This window comes from Typopeltis vanoorti, chromosome 18 (assembly GCF_054136105.1).
Source record: "Typopeltis vanoorti isolate ZY-2024b chromosome 18, IOZ_Tvanoo_1.0, whole genome shotgun sequence".
In the NCBI taxonomy this organism is placed as follows: Eukaryota; Metazoa; Arthropoda; class Arachnida; order Uropygi; family Thelyphonidae; genus Typopeltis; species Typopeltis vanoorti.
This window is the reverse complement of record NC_143566.1, coordinates 28,688,461-28,705,027: the sequence shown is the minus strand read 5'-3', so window position 1 is coordinate 28,705,027 and position 16,567 is coordinate 28,688,461. Positions and strand designations below refer to the sequence as shown.

At 35.1% G+C, this 16,567-nt stretch overlaps 1 protein-coding gene across 1 annotated transcript in view; it reads right to left on the bottom strand.

Annotated features, from left to right (window-relative positions):
- LOC150096572 (uncharacterized) overlaps nucleotides 1–16,567 on the bottom strand; it is a 44,445-nt gene that overhangs the window by 16,213 nt on the left and 11,665 nt on the right. Inside the window, exons 9-11 of the mRNA XM_090408487.1 lie at nucleotides 14,342–14,540; nucleotides 8,791–9,009; nucleotides 925–1,127 (exon numbers count right to left, since the gene is read on the bottom strand). Of these exons, the coding sequence (XP_090264613.1) occupies nucleotides 925–1,127; nucleotides 8,791–9,009; nucleotides 14,342–14,540 (621 nt within the window). The remainder of the gene's footprint in view (nucleotides 1–924; nucleotides 1,128–8,790; nucleotides 9,010–14,341; nucleotides 14,541–16,567) is intronic.

The window sequence follows — 16,567 nt, the reverse complement described above, 5'->3', positions numbered from 1 at the left end:
GATTGGAGATCAACTGAACAATACCAGCAGGTTGTGTATGATGGAGCAGTCTCAAAAAAGGAGGATAACCAGCAGCATGCCTCAGGGTTCTGTTCTTGATTTTTTTTTATTTAACTTGCAAGTGATATCATGTGGACTGACTAAGGATCTTCAGTTTGCTGATACAAATTTTATATATACAAAAACTGCCTGTTAAGAATTAAGTAGAACTGCTGATGTTAATTCTCTTCTAGAAGATTTGAATTAAATCTTTATTTGGACAAAAAGAGTGTGGTTATAGTTTTAATATCAAAAAAGTGCATGGTGTTGCATTTTCAGTGCAAAAATGCAAGGCTGTACTATGTCGATGGCAAAATACTGCAGAAGGTGGATGAGATTTGTGAGCGATGGTGAAGTGTTGCAAAGGCTGCACATCATGATGCTGCTATGATAAGTAGTTGTGCCACTTAAGTAGTCAGCACACTATTGTGCTCAAATCTGGTCACTTAGTTTTTGATGTGATGGAGACATTGGAGAGGGTCCAGAGGTAAGTGACTAAGACAATATCAGGACTTTAGTGCTGGCTATGTAGAGGATTAAAAAATGAATTGCAGTTTGGTGGACAAAAGGAAAAGAGATGATAGTGATATGTAGGTTGGTAAAAGGATTCCAATTAATCCAGATGATTATGAGGCAATATGGGAAAAACCAGAGATCATCCTTGGAAGTTATGTAAAAGTGGTGAATAGGAGTGCAAGGAGTTTTTTTTTTTTTTTTTTTTTTTTTTTACAGAATTGTGAATGAAAGGAACTCATTACTAGAATGAGTTAATGGAGTATTAAGATTTGGTATGATAAATGTTAGTTGAATGAGCCTCCCTGGAAGTTGTAATAATAAAGGATTAAGCAAAGCAAGTGAAAGTTAACTAGTGTTGCCTATACTTACTATTAATTCAGGAACAGCTTCTTGCTTGTTTATTCGTAGTAGATTCCTAGAAAACTCATCTATATCGATACCATTAATGAAGCCGACTTTTATGTTACCATGGATAACAAAATCATTGAGGAATGTCTTTTGTCCAGTAAAATTGTTGATGACTATACTAGGTATAGTCATATTATTCACTGCCCTTTGTACTGTCAAGTCACCTGAAAAAGTTAAGGCTATTAATTTGATTTTGAAATTAATTGGTTTCTTACCTGCATTTAGTTTGATATTCACCTGAAATCAAACCTCATTGCTATAATCATTCATATCTGAATGAGTATAGCAACATATTCATAGCTTTGTTTTTGAAATGCTATTGTAGATATTGAAAGTACCAATTGGCTAAATTTGGGTTCTAATAATTCAAATGAAAGGTTGTTACAATTTCTCATGTTAAATTCAAATCTGGAGATTTGACTAGTCAGGCATCTACACATTTAATGCTCAGATTGCATTTTATTCAGAAAATACTAAAACTTTTCTATGATAAAAAGACATGAGTGACTCCATGGAATCTTGGGTAAGTAGTAGGTGACTACAATATAAATTTCTGTAATCTATAGCAGATTGTTTAAGCAGTGTTGAGTAAGATCATAGTTCATGAATTGAGTAGGTACTTTCAAGTATTCCATGGAAGAATAATGCTAAAATATCTGACTAGAAGTGTGATCTAGAAATATTGTTCAAAGTTCAACAATACAGAAATATGGGAATTTTCTTGGCAGGTTTAGAGACTTGTCTCTATACATTATGGAATGCTAATGAAGTAGTATTCAATAATGCATAGGACCCAAGTAAAAGGTTTACTATCTAGATAGTAAATTCTGTACCATTGGTTTCATAATAACCCTTTAGTTATCACTCCACCCATGAAAAAAGTTGTAAACCTATACATTTATACCATGGATGGGTTTAAGGATTTCCTATTTTATTTTTTTGCAAGGTCTGAAAAGCCTTGCTCTAGAGACCAGACATGGAACTTTCGAGCCATTTTTTCTCCATAAAGCAGGAAAGTGGTCTTAGTAGGCAATAAATTTATCTGAAGACATTAAAAACATCTCCATACCCACCATTGATTTAAACCTATAGCCTCTTAGTTGGAAAGAGGATCTAGTAACCACTTGTTCAACCAGGCTGATAAGTATATACACACAAGGACAAAATTCTGTCCTATTTCATTATGTTTCTACCTAGAATTAGGACTTGAATGTAATAAGTAAAGCAACACAGAAAGTGTTAGAGGAGAGAGAGTGAGAGATGCAATCAAGGAATAGGGTGGTAACAGGTAATTTATGGGGACCCAATGAGCTGTGATGTGTAAGATAGGATGGAGAGTTTGCCTGGAGGAATGATAGAAAGTGTGGCTATGGCAATTAAGAGGTGAAAGGGTGGATGAGATGATGGTAGGAGCAAATGACTTGAGGTAATGTAAGTTGGGCAGCAAGAGATGAGATTCTTGCTTGGAGGTAGTACAAAAGATATAGAGAGGAAAGATAATGTGCATGTTGCACAAGTATGATAGTGGCAAGATGAGCAGAAATATTGAACATAATAGCTAGAATGCATCAGAAGATAGGATTGGAATATGTGGATGCTTGAAGGGTGTAGGCATCTGGAGATATTGCTGTTCTGAATGAGTTGGTGTCTATGCAAGGAAACTAGAATGCCTGAGGTGGATGGTAGCAGGGAGAGAGCCCTTATGGGAATGAGTACTTGGTAGAAAGGGACAACATCAAGTAATGCTGAGCCCAGTGTAGTCTAGAGAGGATAATGCTGGATATAGAAACAGTGGCATTTTTATGCTTGATACTAATGTCAGGAGTATCTGGAATGAAGGAGAGGAATTGATGGCCTTGATAGCATCAACAGTACAGCATTTTTGGCAGGATAGAAAGGGAAAGCATGGTGGTGGAGTACTGCTTATAACTTAAGTCCTCTAAGAGTGGAGGACTTGGAAGGCAATGACACTAATGATTTTGAAAGCATACAGTGTGAGGTAGAGATGGGCAAGACAGGATATTTAGTGGGATGTTGCTACAAACCAAGGAGCACAGAGGATGGGGACCAGGAGATGTTTAGACAGTTGAGCTTGGGAAGTTCAAGAAAAATAATTGTTATAGGAGATTTTAACTATAGCAGTATAAATTGGGGAGAGGAAGATGCATGTAACAATAAGGGAATGGAATTTCTAGGATTCCTGAGGGACCAGCGTCTTAGGCAAAATCTAATAGAGGGTTCAAGAGTTTTGGATTTGGTGATAACATCAGAAGAGTTGATAATAACTGAGATGACATTTCTCCCACCAGTTGGAGAGAGTGACCATGTGGTTTTGACTTGTAAGATTAATAGACATAAGAGTATCAAAGAGATAATTCCATATATGTTCTCATAAAGCAGGTGATTTAGACATCAACTTGGAGAAGTTTCATGGAGGGAAAAATTGTAAGGCCTGGATATCATTAGTGCTTGGGAAATTGAAGGAATATTTGTTAGCAGCAAAAGCAAACTATATTTTACAAGTGAAGAAGAGTACACAATTTGGTGTAAAGTGGATAACAAACAATATTAAATAGGAACTGCATGTGAAAAAGAGGCTATAGAAGAGAAAGATCAAATGCAAGAAGAATATAAGACAAGCCAGGAGAGCAACTAGTACGGTAAGGAAAGCAGAACTGGAATATCAGAAGAGATTGGCCCTAAGATCCAAAGAAAATCCTAGGCAGTTTTTTTTAGCTATGTGGCCAGTAGGAGGAAAAATAATTGTGGAAGAACGACATTGTGCAATAAAAATGGGAATAGTGACTGATGCATAGGATATAGTGGAATTGTTCAATGAACAATTTATTAGCATCCTGAAAGAGTAAATTTTAATACTAGAGGGATAGGGCAGGTTTGAGGTTTAGAGGAGATCAATTTCCAAATACCGAGTATTCTAGATGTCAGTAAAACTGTGGACTGGATGGTATTTCACCCATGAGTTTTGAGAGAAGGTGCTAAAGAACTGACAGCTTTTTTGACCTGGCTTTTCATTGAAAGTCTAACTACAGGAAAGATGCCCAGGGAATGGAAGGAGGGTAAGAGTATCATTGCATAAGGGTGGTAGCAGACTGGAAGTGTAATTATAGGCCAGTTTGTGTGTCATCAGTAGTTAAGATATTGGAGAAATTAGTTAGGGACTGTATACAACATTGGACAGATGTGTACTGTTCTGTGAGAATCAACATGGATTTGTGAAGGACATTGTTTCAGTAATATGCAAGTCTTTTATAAGAAAATTAAAAGAGCAGTAACTGAGAGAAAGACATACTACCATTTTCTTTGATTTAGCGAAGGCATTTGACCTGGTGCCACATAAGCTGATATTTAAGTTGCAGCACATGGGTTTAGATTCAAAATTGGCTGTCCAATAAGTATTGGAGTTTTGTATGGTGGGACAGTTTCAAGGAGGCAGAGAGTTACAAGTGGGGTCCCTGTGGGACCAGTATTGTTTAACCTTTATATCAATGACATTGTCAGTGGATTGCAGATGAAGCTGGGAAGGGTTATTAGTAATAGTGCAGATGTGGTAGTCCTGCAAGAGAATAAGCTAGACATATGGGCAAATGAATGGGGTATTGGTTTAATGCAGCAAAATTTAAAGGTCTTGAGGTTTGGGACACATTGATGAGATGCTGCATACTCTATTGGAGGAGCTATACTGGAGTAAAGTAGGGGAGACAAGAGATCTGAGTGATGGAAACCTGAAATTCAGGGGACATATTGTAAAGGTGGTGAAGGTAACAGAGGATTGCTGCAATAATGAAAAGGATGCTGTCCTACAGAGATAAGAGTACATTCTGTTGTATAAGACCCTGATCAGACACTTAGACTGTTCTTGGATTTGGTCCCCAGGATTTGAAAGGAATAAATTAACTATGGAAAGGGTACAAAAGGTGGATAACAAAAAGATGGTTTCAGGACTGTACAATGTTGGTTATGAGGATCAGCTGAGGGAATGTGGACAGAAGAGGTGATATGATTGAGATTTTGAACTGTTGAGAGGTGGTTACAGGGTTGACTGTGGAGAGTTCTTTTGCTTGGTTGAACAGTAGAAAGGAGTGATAAGGGGCCATCCCTGGAAGTTACAAAAGGAAACTGGGCAAGAGTGGTTTCTTTGCATGGTTGAACTATAGTTGAACTATAGAATGCATTGCCTGATAGTGGTGAGAGCAAGAACAGTCAATGAGTGTAAGGAGTGTGGTATGATGGACTGTTTCCTAGGAGGACCTCCCATGATGAGTCTTTTGACTCCTTGGAGGCTTAAATAATAATGTGAAGTGCTATTACAAAAACCCTGATGATTCTTGTAACTCCATGATGTTTAGGAAATAATTGAAGTCTTAGTGAGCCAGAGAAACTAGCCCAAATCAATGCTTGATTTTTAATAGTATAGAAGTATTAATACCCTGAATTAAGATCATTTTATAAGCAGACTTGCTAAAAGCAAGTTCATGCTACAATTTAGTAGCAGGATTCTTTTCATGGTTTGAGGTTTAATAATCAGCAAGTTTTACTCATTTTCCTATGACACTGGTCTTGATGTCATAGGAAAATGAGAATTTTAGGCATGTTAGGAAACAGTTGCCTGTAATTAAGCTTGCTTTATAAGCTCCATGTTTAATGATAATTGGTCAAGTCATTTAGGTATTGACTATATAGTACCAAAATATCTTAAGTGCACTTTGAGATTAATTATGATGCATTTAGTCTAAAAATGCATTAATATTTATTAAAGTGTTCCACTGTGCTGTAATATATAACTAGACTTGTTTGATCTCATGGCTGATAAATAAAGACTGTTCAATCTTTAAACTATTAGCCATTGTTTAAAGATAACTGATATAGGATGACCAAATGTTGCCAATCATTTAAGCCAGGATAGTGGATTAAGATTAGCCTGTTAACTGAAAGTTAATTTAATATTAAATTAACTAATGTTAAAAGAATGGGCTAGATTTATATAGAGAAAATTTTAGTATATTTCATGAACTTGGCATTACCTGCTCAATATTTTTCAGTTCCAGTTTTATAAAAAATTTAATGCTAGCATAACTATTTTTATGCTTAACTGATTTGCTAATAACCAAAATTTGATGTCATTCTGGATGTGATCTGCTAGATCATGGAATAATCTAGTTCATACACTAGAAGGGTGGTCTGACAAGTTCTGCCTTGACCATTGAGGACAAGGCTATCAGCAAGATTTTTTTTCTCTAAGTCAGTAGATCTGTCATAAGCATCCATGTGACATTGCAAGTCATTCTATCAAGAAGTTTGTTATAGACAACTGTTTGAAGCAAAAGTGTTGCCTGCATCCCTTGAAATTGATAAAATTCTTTGATAAAGGTATGATGCCAAAAGAAATTTGATTCCAAATTCATAATATGTGCACTCTTCATTTTTGACAATTAAGAAAATGGGCTGCCGAGTTTAAAACTTGGCCGTACCACCAGCCTTGATCCACGTGAAGGATGTCCGAGAAGCATAACATCAGAAATCATTGATCAAGTGCACGATATGGTATTGGATGTAGACACATCCAATACCAAATTTCACTCACCTGGCCAGTCAAGATGTGCGAAATTGCTGAGACTATAGGCATTTCAAAATGAGTAGGATATATTTTGCATGAAGAATTGCAAATTAAACTTTGTACAAGATGGGTGCTGCGCTTACAACAGATCAAAAAACCTCATGAAAATCTCTGAACAGTACTTAAGTTTTTATTGTTAAAATGCTGTGTCTATTACTATGGATGAGACTTTGGATTCTAGTGTAATAGGTGAATCAAACAGTGGACTGAAGCTGGTTGTTTAGTGCCAAAGACAGTCTGTTCCATCAGCAAGAAAGGTCATGGCATCTGTTTTCTGATGCTAAAAAAGCATTGTTTATTAATTATCTTGAAAAGGGTAACAATAACTGAGGAATATTCTTATCTTTTAACCAGACTAGATGAAAAAATTGCTGAGAAAAGACCTAGTTTGCAGGAGAAAGTCATCTTTCATCAGGACAATGCACCTGTCCACAAAGGTGGTGTGATAAAGGATCTGCACTATGAGTTGTTGAAACATCTACCCTATTCCCAAGATTTGGCTCCCTCTGACTTCTCTTCCCAAAACAAACTCTTCATCTCTGGTCAGCAATTTTCTTTGAATCAAGGTGATTGCAGCTGTAGAGGGGTATTTTGCAGATCTTACTGAGAACTACTATAGGGATGAGATAATGGCATATACATTAATTCCAGCAATGCTGGAATTAATGTATTAGTCTTAAGGGAGATCATGTTGAAAAATTGAAATTCAATTTGTTTTTATTGTTAGGCTAAGAACTTTTCAGACTACTCTCATATCTACCAATAGTTATCTGGACATCCTATTATTAGAAGTTATGGAACATTCCAGGTTTGTTAACAAAAACTGGTGTACAGATAAGCAGCAGCATTTTCTCGTGGCAGTTGAATGGGAGGTAGCATGGCAAGACATGAGCTCAGTGAAGGAGTGTCACATTTGCAATTGTCTATTAAGTGCCATTGCTATTCAACTGGATCATCCAAAATCAGATGGCAAAGTCAAATGGAAACATTGACATTAGTGCAGAAAAACATCTGGGGTGGCACATAAAAACCAGCTACAATCAGCACAGACCATCTGTTGAATTCTAGTAATTCTATGCTGAGCATTAATACTGTACAACTATTTATTAAGTTTTCACAGAAGAGCAGAGAACATGCAAACTTGATAATTGATTAGTGAAAACTAGTACTCAGAAGCAATGAATCAAGGTTTACCTGTTTCCCAGCTGATGGCATCCTAGTGAACACTTACCAACTTTGTAGGTACAACCAGCAGAAGTAAGTGTGGGACTACTGGTCATCTGTGGGTTCCATGAAGATAGCTTAATCTTAATATCTCGATGGAGTTTATGGAATGGACCCATTTTATTATCAAGATAACTATGTCCCATGCCACAAAGCTGCAGCTGTTATGGAATGGTATAAAGATTGTGTTAAATGACTGCTTTGGCCTGCACACAATCCTGACTTCAACCCCATTGAACACCTGTGGGACAAATTGGAGCAGTATGTCCCTCAATCTCTCACTGAAGTCAGTGCTGCTTTGATAGAGGAATGGAGACAAATTCCATCTGATGTCTGTTGCAAGTCATCCTTCAAAGGATATGGGAGATGATAGCCAAAAAAAGCAGACATACCAGAAGTTGAACCCTAATCAGGTATGAATTGCTAAGATGTCTAGACAATTATACATTTTAATTGAAGAGGCAGGTGACCTCTTGGGTTAAAAAATTCAAAGCTCATAAAAAGGGACAAATGTGAAGATGAGTTAGTGTTAAGTATGACCAACAGAGATATAGCTTACAATTTGTATAAATCTGATTAAACCATATCTGCATTACTGTTTCAGAAATACAGTCAAGAAGTTGAAAAGGATAAAATAACCTTGGAAAAAAAGGTATATAGATAAAAAATATCAGGGTTGTATAACATTGGTTATGAGGAGAGACTGCAGGCATGCCAAGTAATGGAAAGATGCAAAACAAATTTTAATGAATTTGTAGGATATAGCAAGTTCATATAGAACAGGAAAGAAACAAGGAGACAGTCTTAAGCAACAGAATTCAATAGTGAGCAGGTTTAAGGAAATGGCATGAATAATTCAAGTTGACTCTGTGGAGAGTCTGTATAAAGAAAACTATAAAGAAAACTGCAACTGCCTAAATTACTTAGAAACAAGTTTAGTGTTTGACAAGATCACTTGAAAAAGTTACCTTTTATATTGATCTCTTTGAATGTTAAGCTAGCAGATATTACTTCATCTGAAGTGAGAGGGATTCTTTCTCTAATTAAGTTAGAGAGGTCAATGCCATCTATTATTCCTTTTATCATCACATCTTTTGCTGCTATTGGAGCTACAATAATGGTCTCTGATTCTATAGTTTCTGGGACTGCAGAAGTGATCAATTCCAGTAGTGCTTCATTGAAATACCCTGGAAAGAAAAAAATTATTACACTAAGTTGGCCTAACTACAAAATAAAGTATTGAAATCCTAAGATGCTGTTTTATATTATGGCAGAAATTACTTAAGATTACAAGTTAGATGGAGGGAGAGGAGAATCAGTTTTATTAATCATAGATATTCTTGGACTTTGCAAGTGCATTTGACAGATTATTATATAGTTGATGGAAGTTCTCACTTGGCTATGTTATTAATTATATATTTGGTTTAATCCTTTTTCCAAGTGTAAGCAAACCAAGTTTTCCTTTTTATTTTAGGCAAATCTAAGGACTCCTTGGAGTTGCCTGTAATAAAATTAGGGCCTCCCTCATCAGGGGAGGTCCTAAACATCAAGTCAACAACTATTCAATATCCACAGTATCTATCATACTTTGCCTTTAACTCATTCAGTTAAAGCACCCACAACAGACAGTGTAATAAGCTAAGTAAAAAACTTAGCTGTTTCTGCAACCCACAAATCTTCAACCTGTTCTCATAAGGTTGATTCCATAGACCTGCTGTCATCTTGGTCACTTTACTCTGGATCCTCTCCACCTTATCAAGAAACCCTAGTGCCCAGATCTGGGCACAGTAGTCAAGATGGGGTCTTATCAAGGCTTGATACAGAGGAACAATAATTTGCTTGTCTCTGCCTGAAGTATTTTTAGTAGTCTTAAAGGTGTGGAGTAAGTTCTGATCACTTGCCTTAGTATCTCCCATAATGCAAAGCACATCTCCTTGCAGAAATGTGCCAAGGTAAGGTCACTATTCAGACCAGTTTTGACCTTTGAGGTCTCAGTGGGAGCCAGACCCACTACTGCAGTGGATCTGGGAGCATAGTGTCATTAGAGGTGGTAATACTATGGCAGAAGTATTGCCAAAGTCACTTGGATAAAGGATTAAACCAAATATAATTAGGTTTCTATAATTTTGTATAGAAATTATATAAGATGGAAATATAGTATATTGGTTAGATAGATTGGCTCTGAACATTATTCAGGTTGTGTGATGGAGCATCATCTCCAAAGAGATAAGGAGAAAAGTAATGCAGAACTGGTATATCACCATATACCAGTTCTCTGGATTATAGATAGTTGATAGAAGTTTTCACTTGGCTAAATGTTACCAATTATACGTTTGGTTTAATCCTTTATCCAAGTGACTTCTGCATTATTTCCACCTTAGTATCACCTCTGGGTCAGGCTCCCATTGATGAGACCTCAAAGATCAAAACTAGTCTGATTAAAGGCCTTTCCATTAATGATCTCTTCAAGGATATGTGCTTTGCATTATGGGAGATACAAAAGACAAGCAATCTGTTCATGAGCCCTGCTATTCAACTTGTAAATGATATTTCATGTGGACTGAGTGGGGATCTTCCATTGTTTGATGCAAAATTAGGGAGAATTATATGTAGCACTGCTAATATTAATTCCTTTCAGGAAGAAATTTAATGTTGTGTACTATATCTAGTGTTTTACTGCAAGAAGTGGATGAGATTAGGAATGATGGTTGACAGACTCAAGTTCAGAAGGCATTTTGCTAGTGTACAAACACTGCACATTGTTGTGCTGCTATAACAAGTAGCAACATGTATGGATAAGGAAGGACTATTATGCAATAACTTTTGTCACCTGGTTTTCACTGTGATGTGAAACATTGCAGAGGGTCTAGACACTAGTGATTAAGACAATATTGGGAGACTGGAATGGTGGCTATGGAGATGTTGAAATAAGGACTGCAGATTTTGGCAAATAAGAGGCAATATAGATATCTAAGTTCATTTTTAGTGAAAATGAACAATTAAATATGGAAATAGACAGAATCAAAGCTGGTATGGTATGAAGTCAAATGAATAAATTCATATGGAATACGAGAAATTTGGAATACTAAATTAGCTGTATACAAGACAGTGTTTAAACCAGTTTTAACTTTTGAATCTGAGAGCTGGGTCAGAAGTGAAACACTTGACTAGACTTTAGAAATGAGAATTCTAAGATGAGAACATGAACAGATGGCATCAATGGCAATATCATGAAAAACTAGATTAGGAAAGAACTTTAAATTGTAAGCATCCAAGAATGCATTAGCAGAGCTACTCTCAGGTGGTAGTCACTTGAACAGAATGGGCAAGGAAAGATTAGCAAAACAAGTGCTCTCTGCCAGGAAAACAACCCAGAGGAAGACCAAGATATAGTTAATACAGTATGAAGTGCCTTAGAAAATAGAAATATAAGATCTGATAATGTTGGAGTCGCGATAAGTAACAGACTGATCTGGAGGAAAACTGTAGATAGGAAGTTAGTAATGATCTATTTTTTTTTTTGTGTAGTACTATCATATCCTATACATCCCTTGAGGGTACATGGCAGGAATTTGATGAAGTTAAAGGATTTTATAAAATTAATCCAGGCGAAATTATAAGTAGAAAGAAAGAACCAGAGGCCATCCCTAGAAGTTGTAAGTGTGGTGAAGAGGGGTATAAATTTTTTTTATGTGGAGAATTGTCAGTAATGGAAATCACCAGAATGCTGTTAATGCAAGTAGCATTAGAGATTAAGATGTAGCATGTGTCAGTTGAATTAACCTCCTACAATAAATTGTTTTCTTTAAGCTTATCTGTAGGATGTTAGTAGTTTGACAAAAACAGAGGGAGCTGAAAACTATTAACAGTCAGACTACCAAAATACTTGAACTATTTATATTATTAAGTTTAGTTGTAAAACTAAAACCAAAAGAATGTTTATAAAATGCACAGTTAAATATAGAAGTTATCAAAAATTCAGCATGCATGATAGGAGAGAATTAAAATCTGTCAGAAGATTAAATACATAAGGCAAATATTGTATTTTTGGTGGAAGGGGTAAAAAAGATTCATCTAGCCACAAGTGATGTAATTTGAAGCAGCATCTGCTTTGATTGTTCTTAACAGCATTTAAAGTTTTTCAGGAAAGGGATCTGATCATATGCAGCTTTTTTTTCAAATGGTAAGTTTATGTTAATGAGCAAGTCTATTATATTTTGATCAAAAATATTTTTGAATGGAATGGGCTAAAAAACAAAGCAGCACAGACCTAATACAAGTGAACAAGTAATTTGAAATGTGCAATTACTGTAGCACAATATTTTCTGGAATGGGGCCTTGATATCACTAGGGAGGTAAACAGGATTGAATACAAAACAATAGCTTTGGCCAGAGACAAGTATACCCTTGGGAGAACTTTGCATTTAGTTTCATTTAATGCTTATATAGGAAGAATCTGCTACTTTCTATTGCATTATTTTTATTGTAGTGTTTACATACTGCTTTGAGACCTTTTATTCTAAGTTTATTCTAAGCACAAATGCTTGTGCTTTTCAGAAGATAGTCTATTCTTTTGTTTTAGTCTAATTTTATTTTCTTGACTATTATCCTACATTCTTCTGATTGGATCCCAACACAAAGAATGGCATAATGATATATTGGCTGAATTTTAATAGTTTTATTATGTTCAGTTTCATTTGGCTAATTTGTAGTTTCTGCATGTCAGCACTCTGTTTTAGGCCTTCAGAGATTGTCTGCTTATGTTCTAGTTTTTCCAAATGCTGTTGGGACATCTTGTTTACTATTGTATTTAATTTGCCTGATGCCACAAGTTTTATTTCTATTAAATATTAACTTACATCTTCAGTTCTTTGGCAACTTAGTTCTTATTTTTCTGCTGCATTATTGCATGCACTTGGCACCATTTGTGGGTTATCTGTACCTCATTGTAGTAGAGGTGAACAAGCAAGGCCATTGCCAGATTGGATTGTGCCCTGAGGCAAACAAATAAATATCACCCCTTATGGATTATAAGACAAATAAGAAAATCTAATTGCTATTTTGTCTTTATTATAAGACAAACATTAATGCAAAATGATTACATAAAATTAAATGTTTTTTCTATGGGAAAATCTCACAAAGGAAGTGTTATTAATCTCAATTTAAATTGAAAGCTATATCTGCTTCTATTGATAGAGTTGCTAGACCAATATCTTTCTTAGGTCATTGCTGTTTGCATTAATTTTGCATCAGTTTAAGCTTGCAAGAACTTTTCTGCACTTGCTAAGCTAATAATTCTTGTTAGTGATGGTGCCTATCACAATATGGCTGAATGAGCACCCTTAAGCTGTGCTGAGAGGCAGGCTTCCTCTTTGCTAAACCCTGTTGAAGGTGCTATGAAGAGGCTATGAAGGCAAAGCATATGCAAGGTGAAATTTCTAGAAAGGCCACTAGATATGAAGACTACAGTCTACCTGGCTAACATATGGAGCATTTTTCAGTTTGGTTATGCAGGTTGAAGGACATTAAACTTAATTGTTCAAAAAAAAGGAACTGAAGTTCAAGACTTGAGTCTAGGCTTAAGGGACATGTGGAATGTTAATACAAGTTTTGGTATTATGTTTGGTGTGGTAAAAGGCAGGTTATAATAAGCCTGTGAACAGATGTTCAAGATTGGCAATAACAATACAGGATCTGCACTATAGAAAAGGAAAGTAAGATGAAGACTACTAATGAAGCCTGTAGGTCAGGAACAACTCAGTTCTGTTGGAATTGAACATGGTAGCTAGCACCTGGTTACTATGAGTAATTATAGTAGGCATGGAGCGAGCACAGGGTCAAATAATTCCAGAAGATTATTCTGTTTAAATATTTGATTTGTGGCAGCAAGTTCATGTGGTAGACATTTTCTGTCACCTTTTTGCTTTAGTTATATACTAAAGTAAAAATTTCTTTGGTACTCTATCTAGAACATAATTCATTTATGTCTGAGTGCATGTCAGTTCTTGATGGCATTAAGCTCATTTATATCAAGGTTAAGTTTTAGAAATCAACCATTTTCAATGGTTAAGACTTTCCAAAGTGATTAAACCAAGTGGCAATATACTCTTGCTTATTACATAAGCTGTGCAGTGTTCTGGAGAATTGCTGTTTACTTTTTGTTAGTCTATTGGCAACATTCTTCAGAATTTATGTTCATATTCTTCAATCTTAGTTCTACATGATTACTTTGTCTTTTCCAAACCTTAAGATTTATTTCTGCCTAAACATTCAACTATATAAGTTGATAAGTCATTTCAGTAAGTTAGTCTAGTTTCTAGAAGTTTAAGGACAGGAAGAGTTCTGGTATGTTAAATGACATCTAGTTTAGTTGCCAATACATCAAAATGTTGGAAGTTCTGGTTCATAAACAAAAAACACTTAATTCTGAGATTTAGCCTAAGAAGTTAGTTGTTTAAAATATGACTACTGATGTCTAACATTTCTAGTTTTAGAAAATGTTTAGTATAAACAGAATACCTTTGATCTTCAAGTGTTTGACATTCATAATCTTGAATGTTTTTATTCCTTTGATTTCTTGAGTTTGATATTTGTAAACTGTTGATTTACTTGATTTTAAGTTAATGCCATTAAGTTCTTCTATCAATGCATTTCCACTGATCATGAGATTTCCAAATTGAAGACCACTTTGATTAAAGCTCTTGTAACCAGTAATAGTCTATAAAAAATAAATTTGAGTTAGATCTCAAGTGCAAGTATTAAGAATTCAATTTAATTATAGCCACCTGTAGAATTATGCATGGCATTTGAATGTTACATTCTGACTAGAGACTAAGCTTCATTAGGAAGTAACTTTGTATTAGTATTTGAAATAATGCTGGTAGAAGGTTAATAGTTGTCGAGTAACACATGCCAGAATAGTTTGGCTTTTCAAAAGGATCCAAATTGAAAGATAATTTGGAGCTTTACTATAAAGCTTTAGTGCATATGTCACTAATGTTAAAGAAAATTTTGCATCTTCACATTAAAATGAAGTTATTCTGTTAACTAAACAATTGGCATTCACTTACAAGATTGCCTATTTGGTATTAGAGGAGGAAAGAAGCCAATTGTCAAGGAAGAATCTTTAACTTGATTATATAGTTTATCAAGTAGTACAGTTCCAGCATTATGCATTAATAGCAAAAGGCAAGAGAAACAGGAGAGCATGATGTGAAGTCAACTTTGCTTATCTATGAAGTCTAGATTTTGTTGGAAAATTAATTCAGAGATCCAAAAAGGGGTATTTTGTAGGATCTTAAGATGGTATAATTTAAGATTTGCCCTGGAACAGGTAAAATTGTTTTGTAGGTTTGATATAATAGCTTAGACATCAAGCAAAGGAAGCTTGTGAATTATGCCAAACTCATTAGCCAAAAACTGGATTTCTGAATAAAATACAATGTTCAATAAGGTTGAAATAGTCAACTTAAATTCATTTCAACCATATCAAATACCAATATTCCAAGTTCTGTTATTGCAATGTAAATTTAAGTAGGAATTTAAATAATACATCTTTTAGCTAGGCATCAGGATGCATTTTATACAAAATGTAAAAAATAGCACTTTCAAAAACAAGGCTTTTTACCTATTTGCATATCACATAACAGGAAGATTGAAACCAACACAATGATTCTAAAGATAAATCTTAAAATTAAGTCATTCAACTTTCATCATAAGTGTTTTAAGTTCTATTATCCTGCTGAGGAAACAAAGTTGAGTTATCTGGAAGTGATGTTTAAATCACAATATCAAAGATGAGCTACTGCTCAACTAACAATAGGGCTAACAGAACAGAACATAGGGCACATTCTTTCCCTTTTATTTGAAATTGCCATCTGGCAGATTTAATTACAGATTAATGTTTCAGGATTTAACTGAGATGAGTAAGGATTAGTTATCTTGGCTATACTGATATTGGTAATCAGGATTCATAATATCATGGGAAGAGTGTTTTAGAACGGAACACTTGCATATATACCGTATGCTTATGTTAGGATTGGAAAGTTAGGTATCTTTAGAACTTTATGAATAGTTAATTCATAATTGAGGGGCAAGTGAAAGTTTTCATGAAGTACCTATAAAAACACCAATAACATCTGCTAATACCTTTTAATTCCCTTGCAAGTATGGCTACTTAAGCCATACAAGTTTAGACTGAGGTGGAGGAAGTGGTTCAATCTTCAGTAGCCCAAGATAACTGGCCCAAGACCCTCACTGATTTAAGCAGCATTCAATGAAGAGGACCAACAAACATTGTCATCTTGTGTTCTAACAAGACTATTCATAGTGTGAATTCCATGGTTGATGGAGAGGAGAAAACCTGTTTAACCATTCCAAAGACTAATTCGAAAAACTACCTGAAGAAAGGCCAAGAAAGTCACTGACAGGCTATAATTGTATTATATAGCACTTCCCTTAAAAGCGAAATAAAGAGGACTGGTAGTTAATTGTCTTGTCAACTTCAGGGCTTGTTATACTTAAGTCAGAGATTTAACAAAAAACTTTAATTGTTGCTATTATGTTTTATGGTTCATTTCTAAAATGTTGGATCTAAGATGCTCAAGGTTAGATAGATGAATGGTTATGCTTTGTATCCATATTTTACTATAAAATGAATGGTTCTATGGACACATTGCATCCATGTAATTATGGATGCATACATGTCCAGAATAGTATAGTGGTTAAAATATGAAGTTGTCAAGA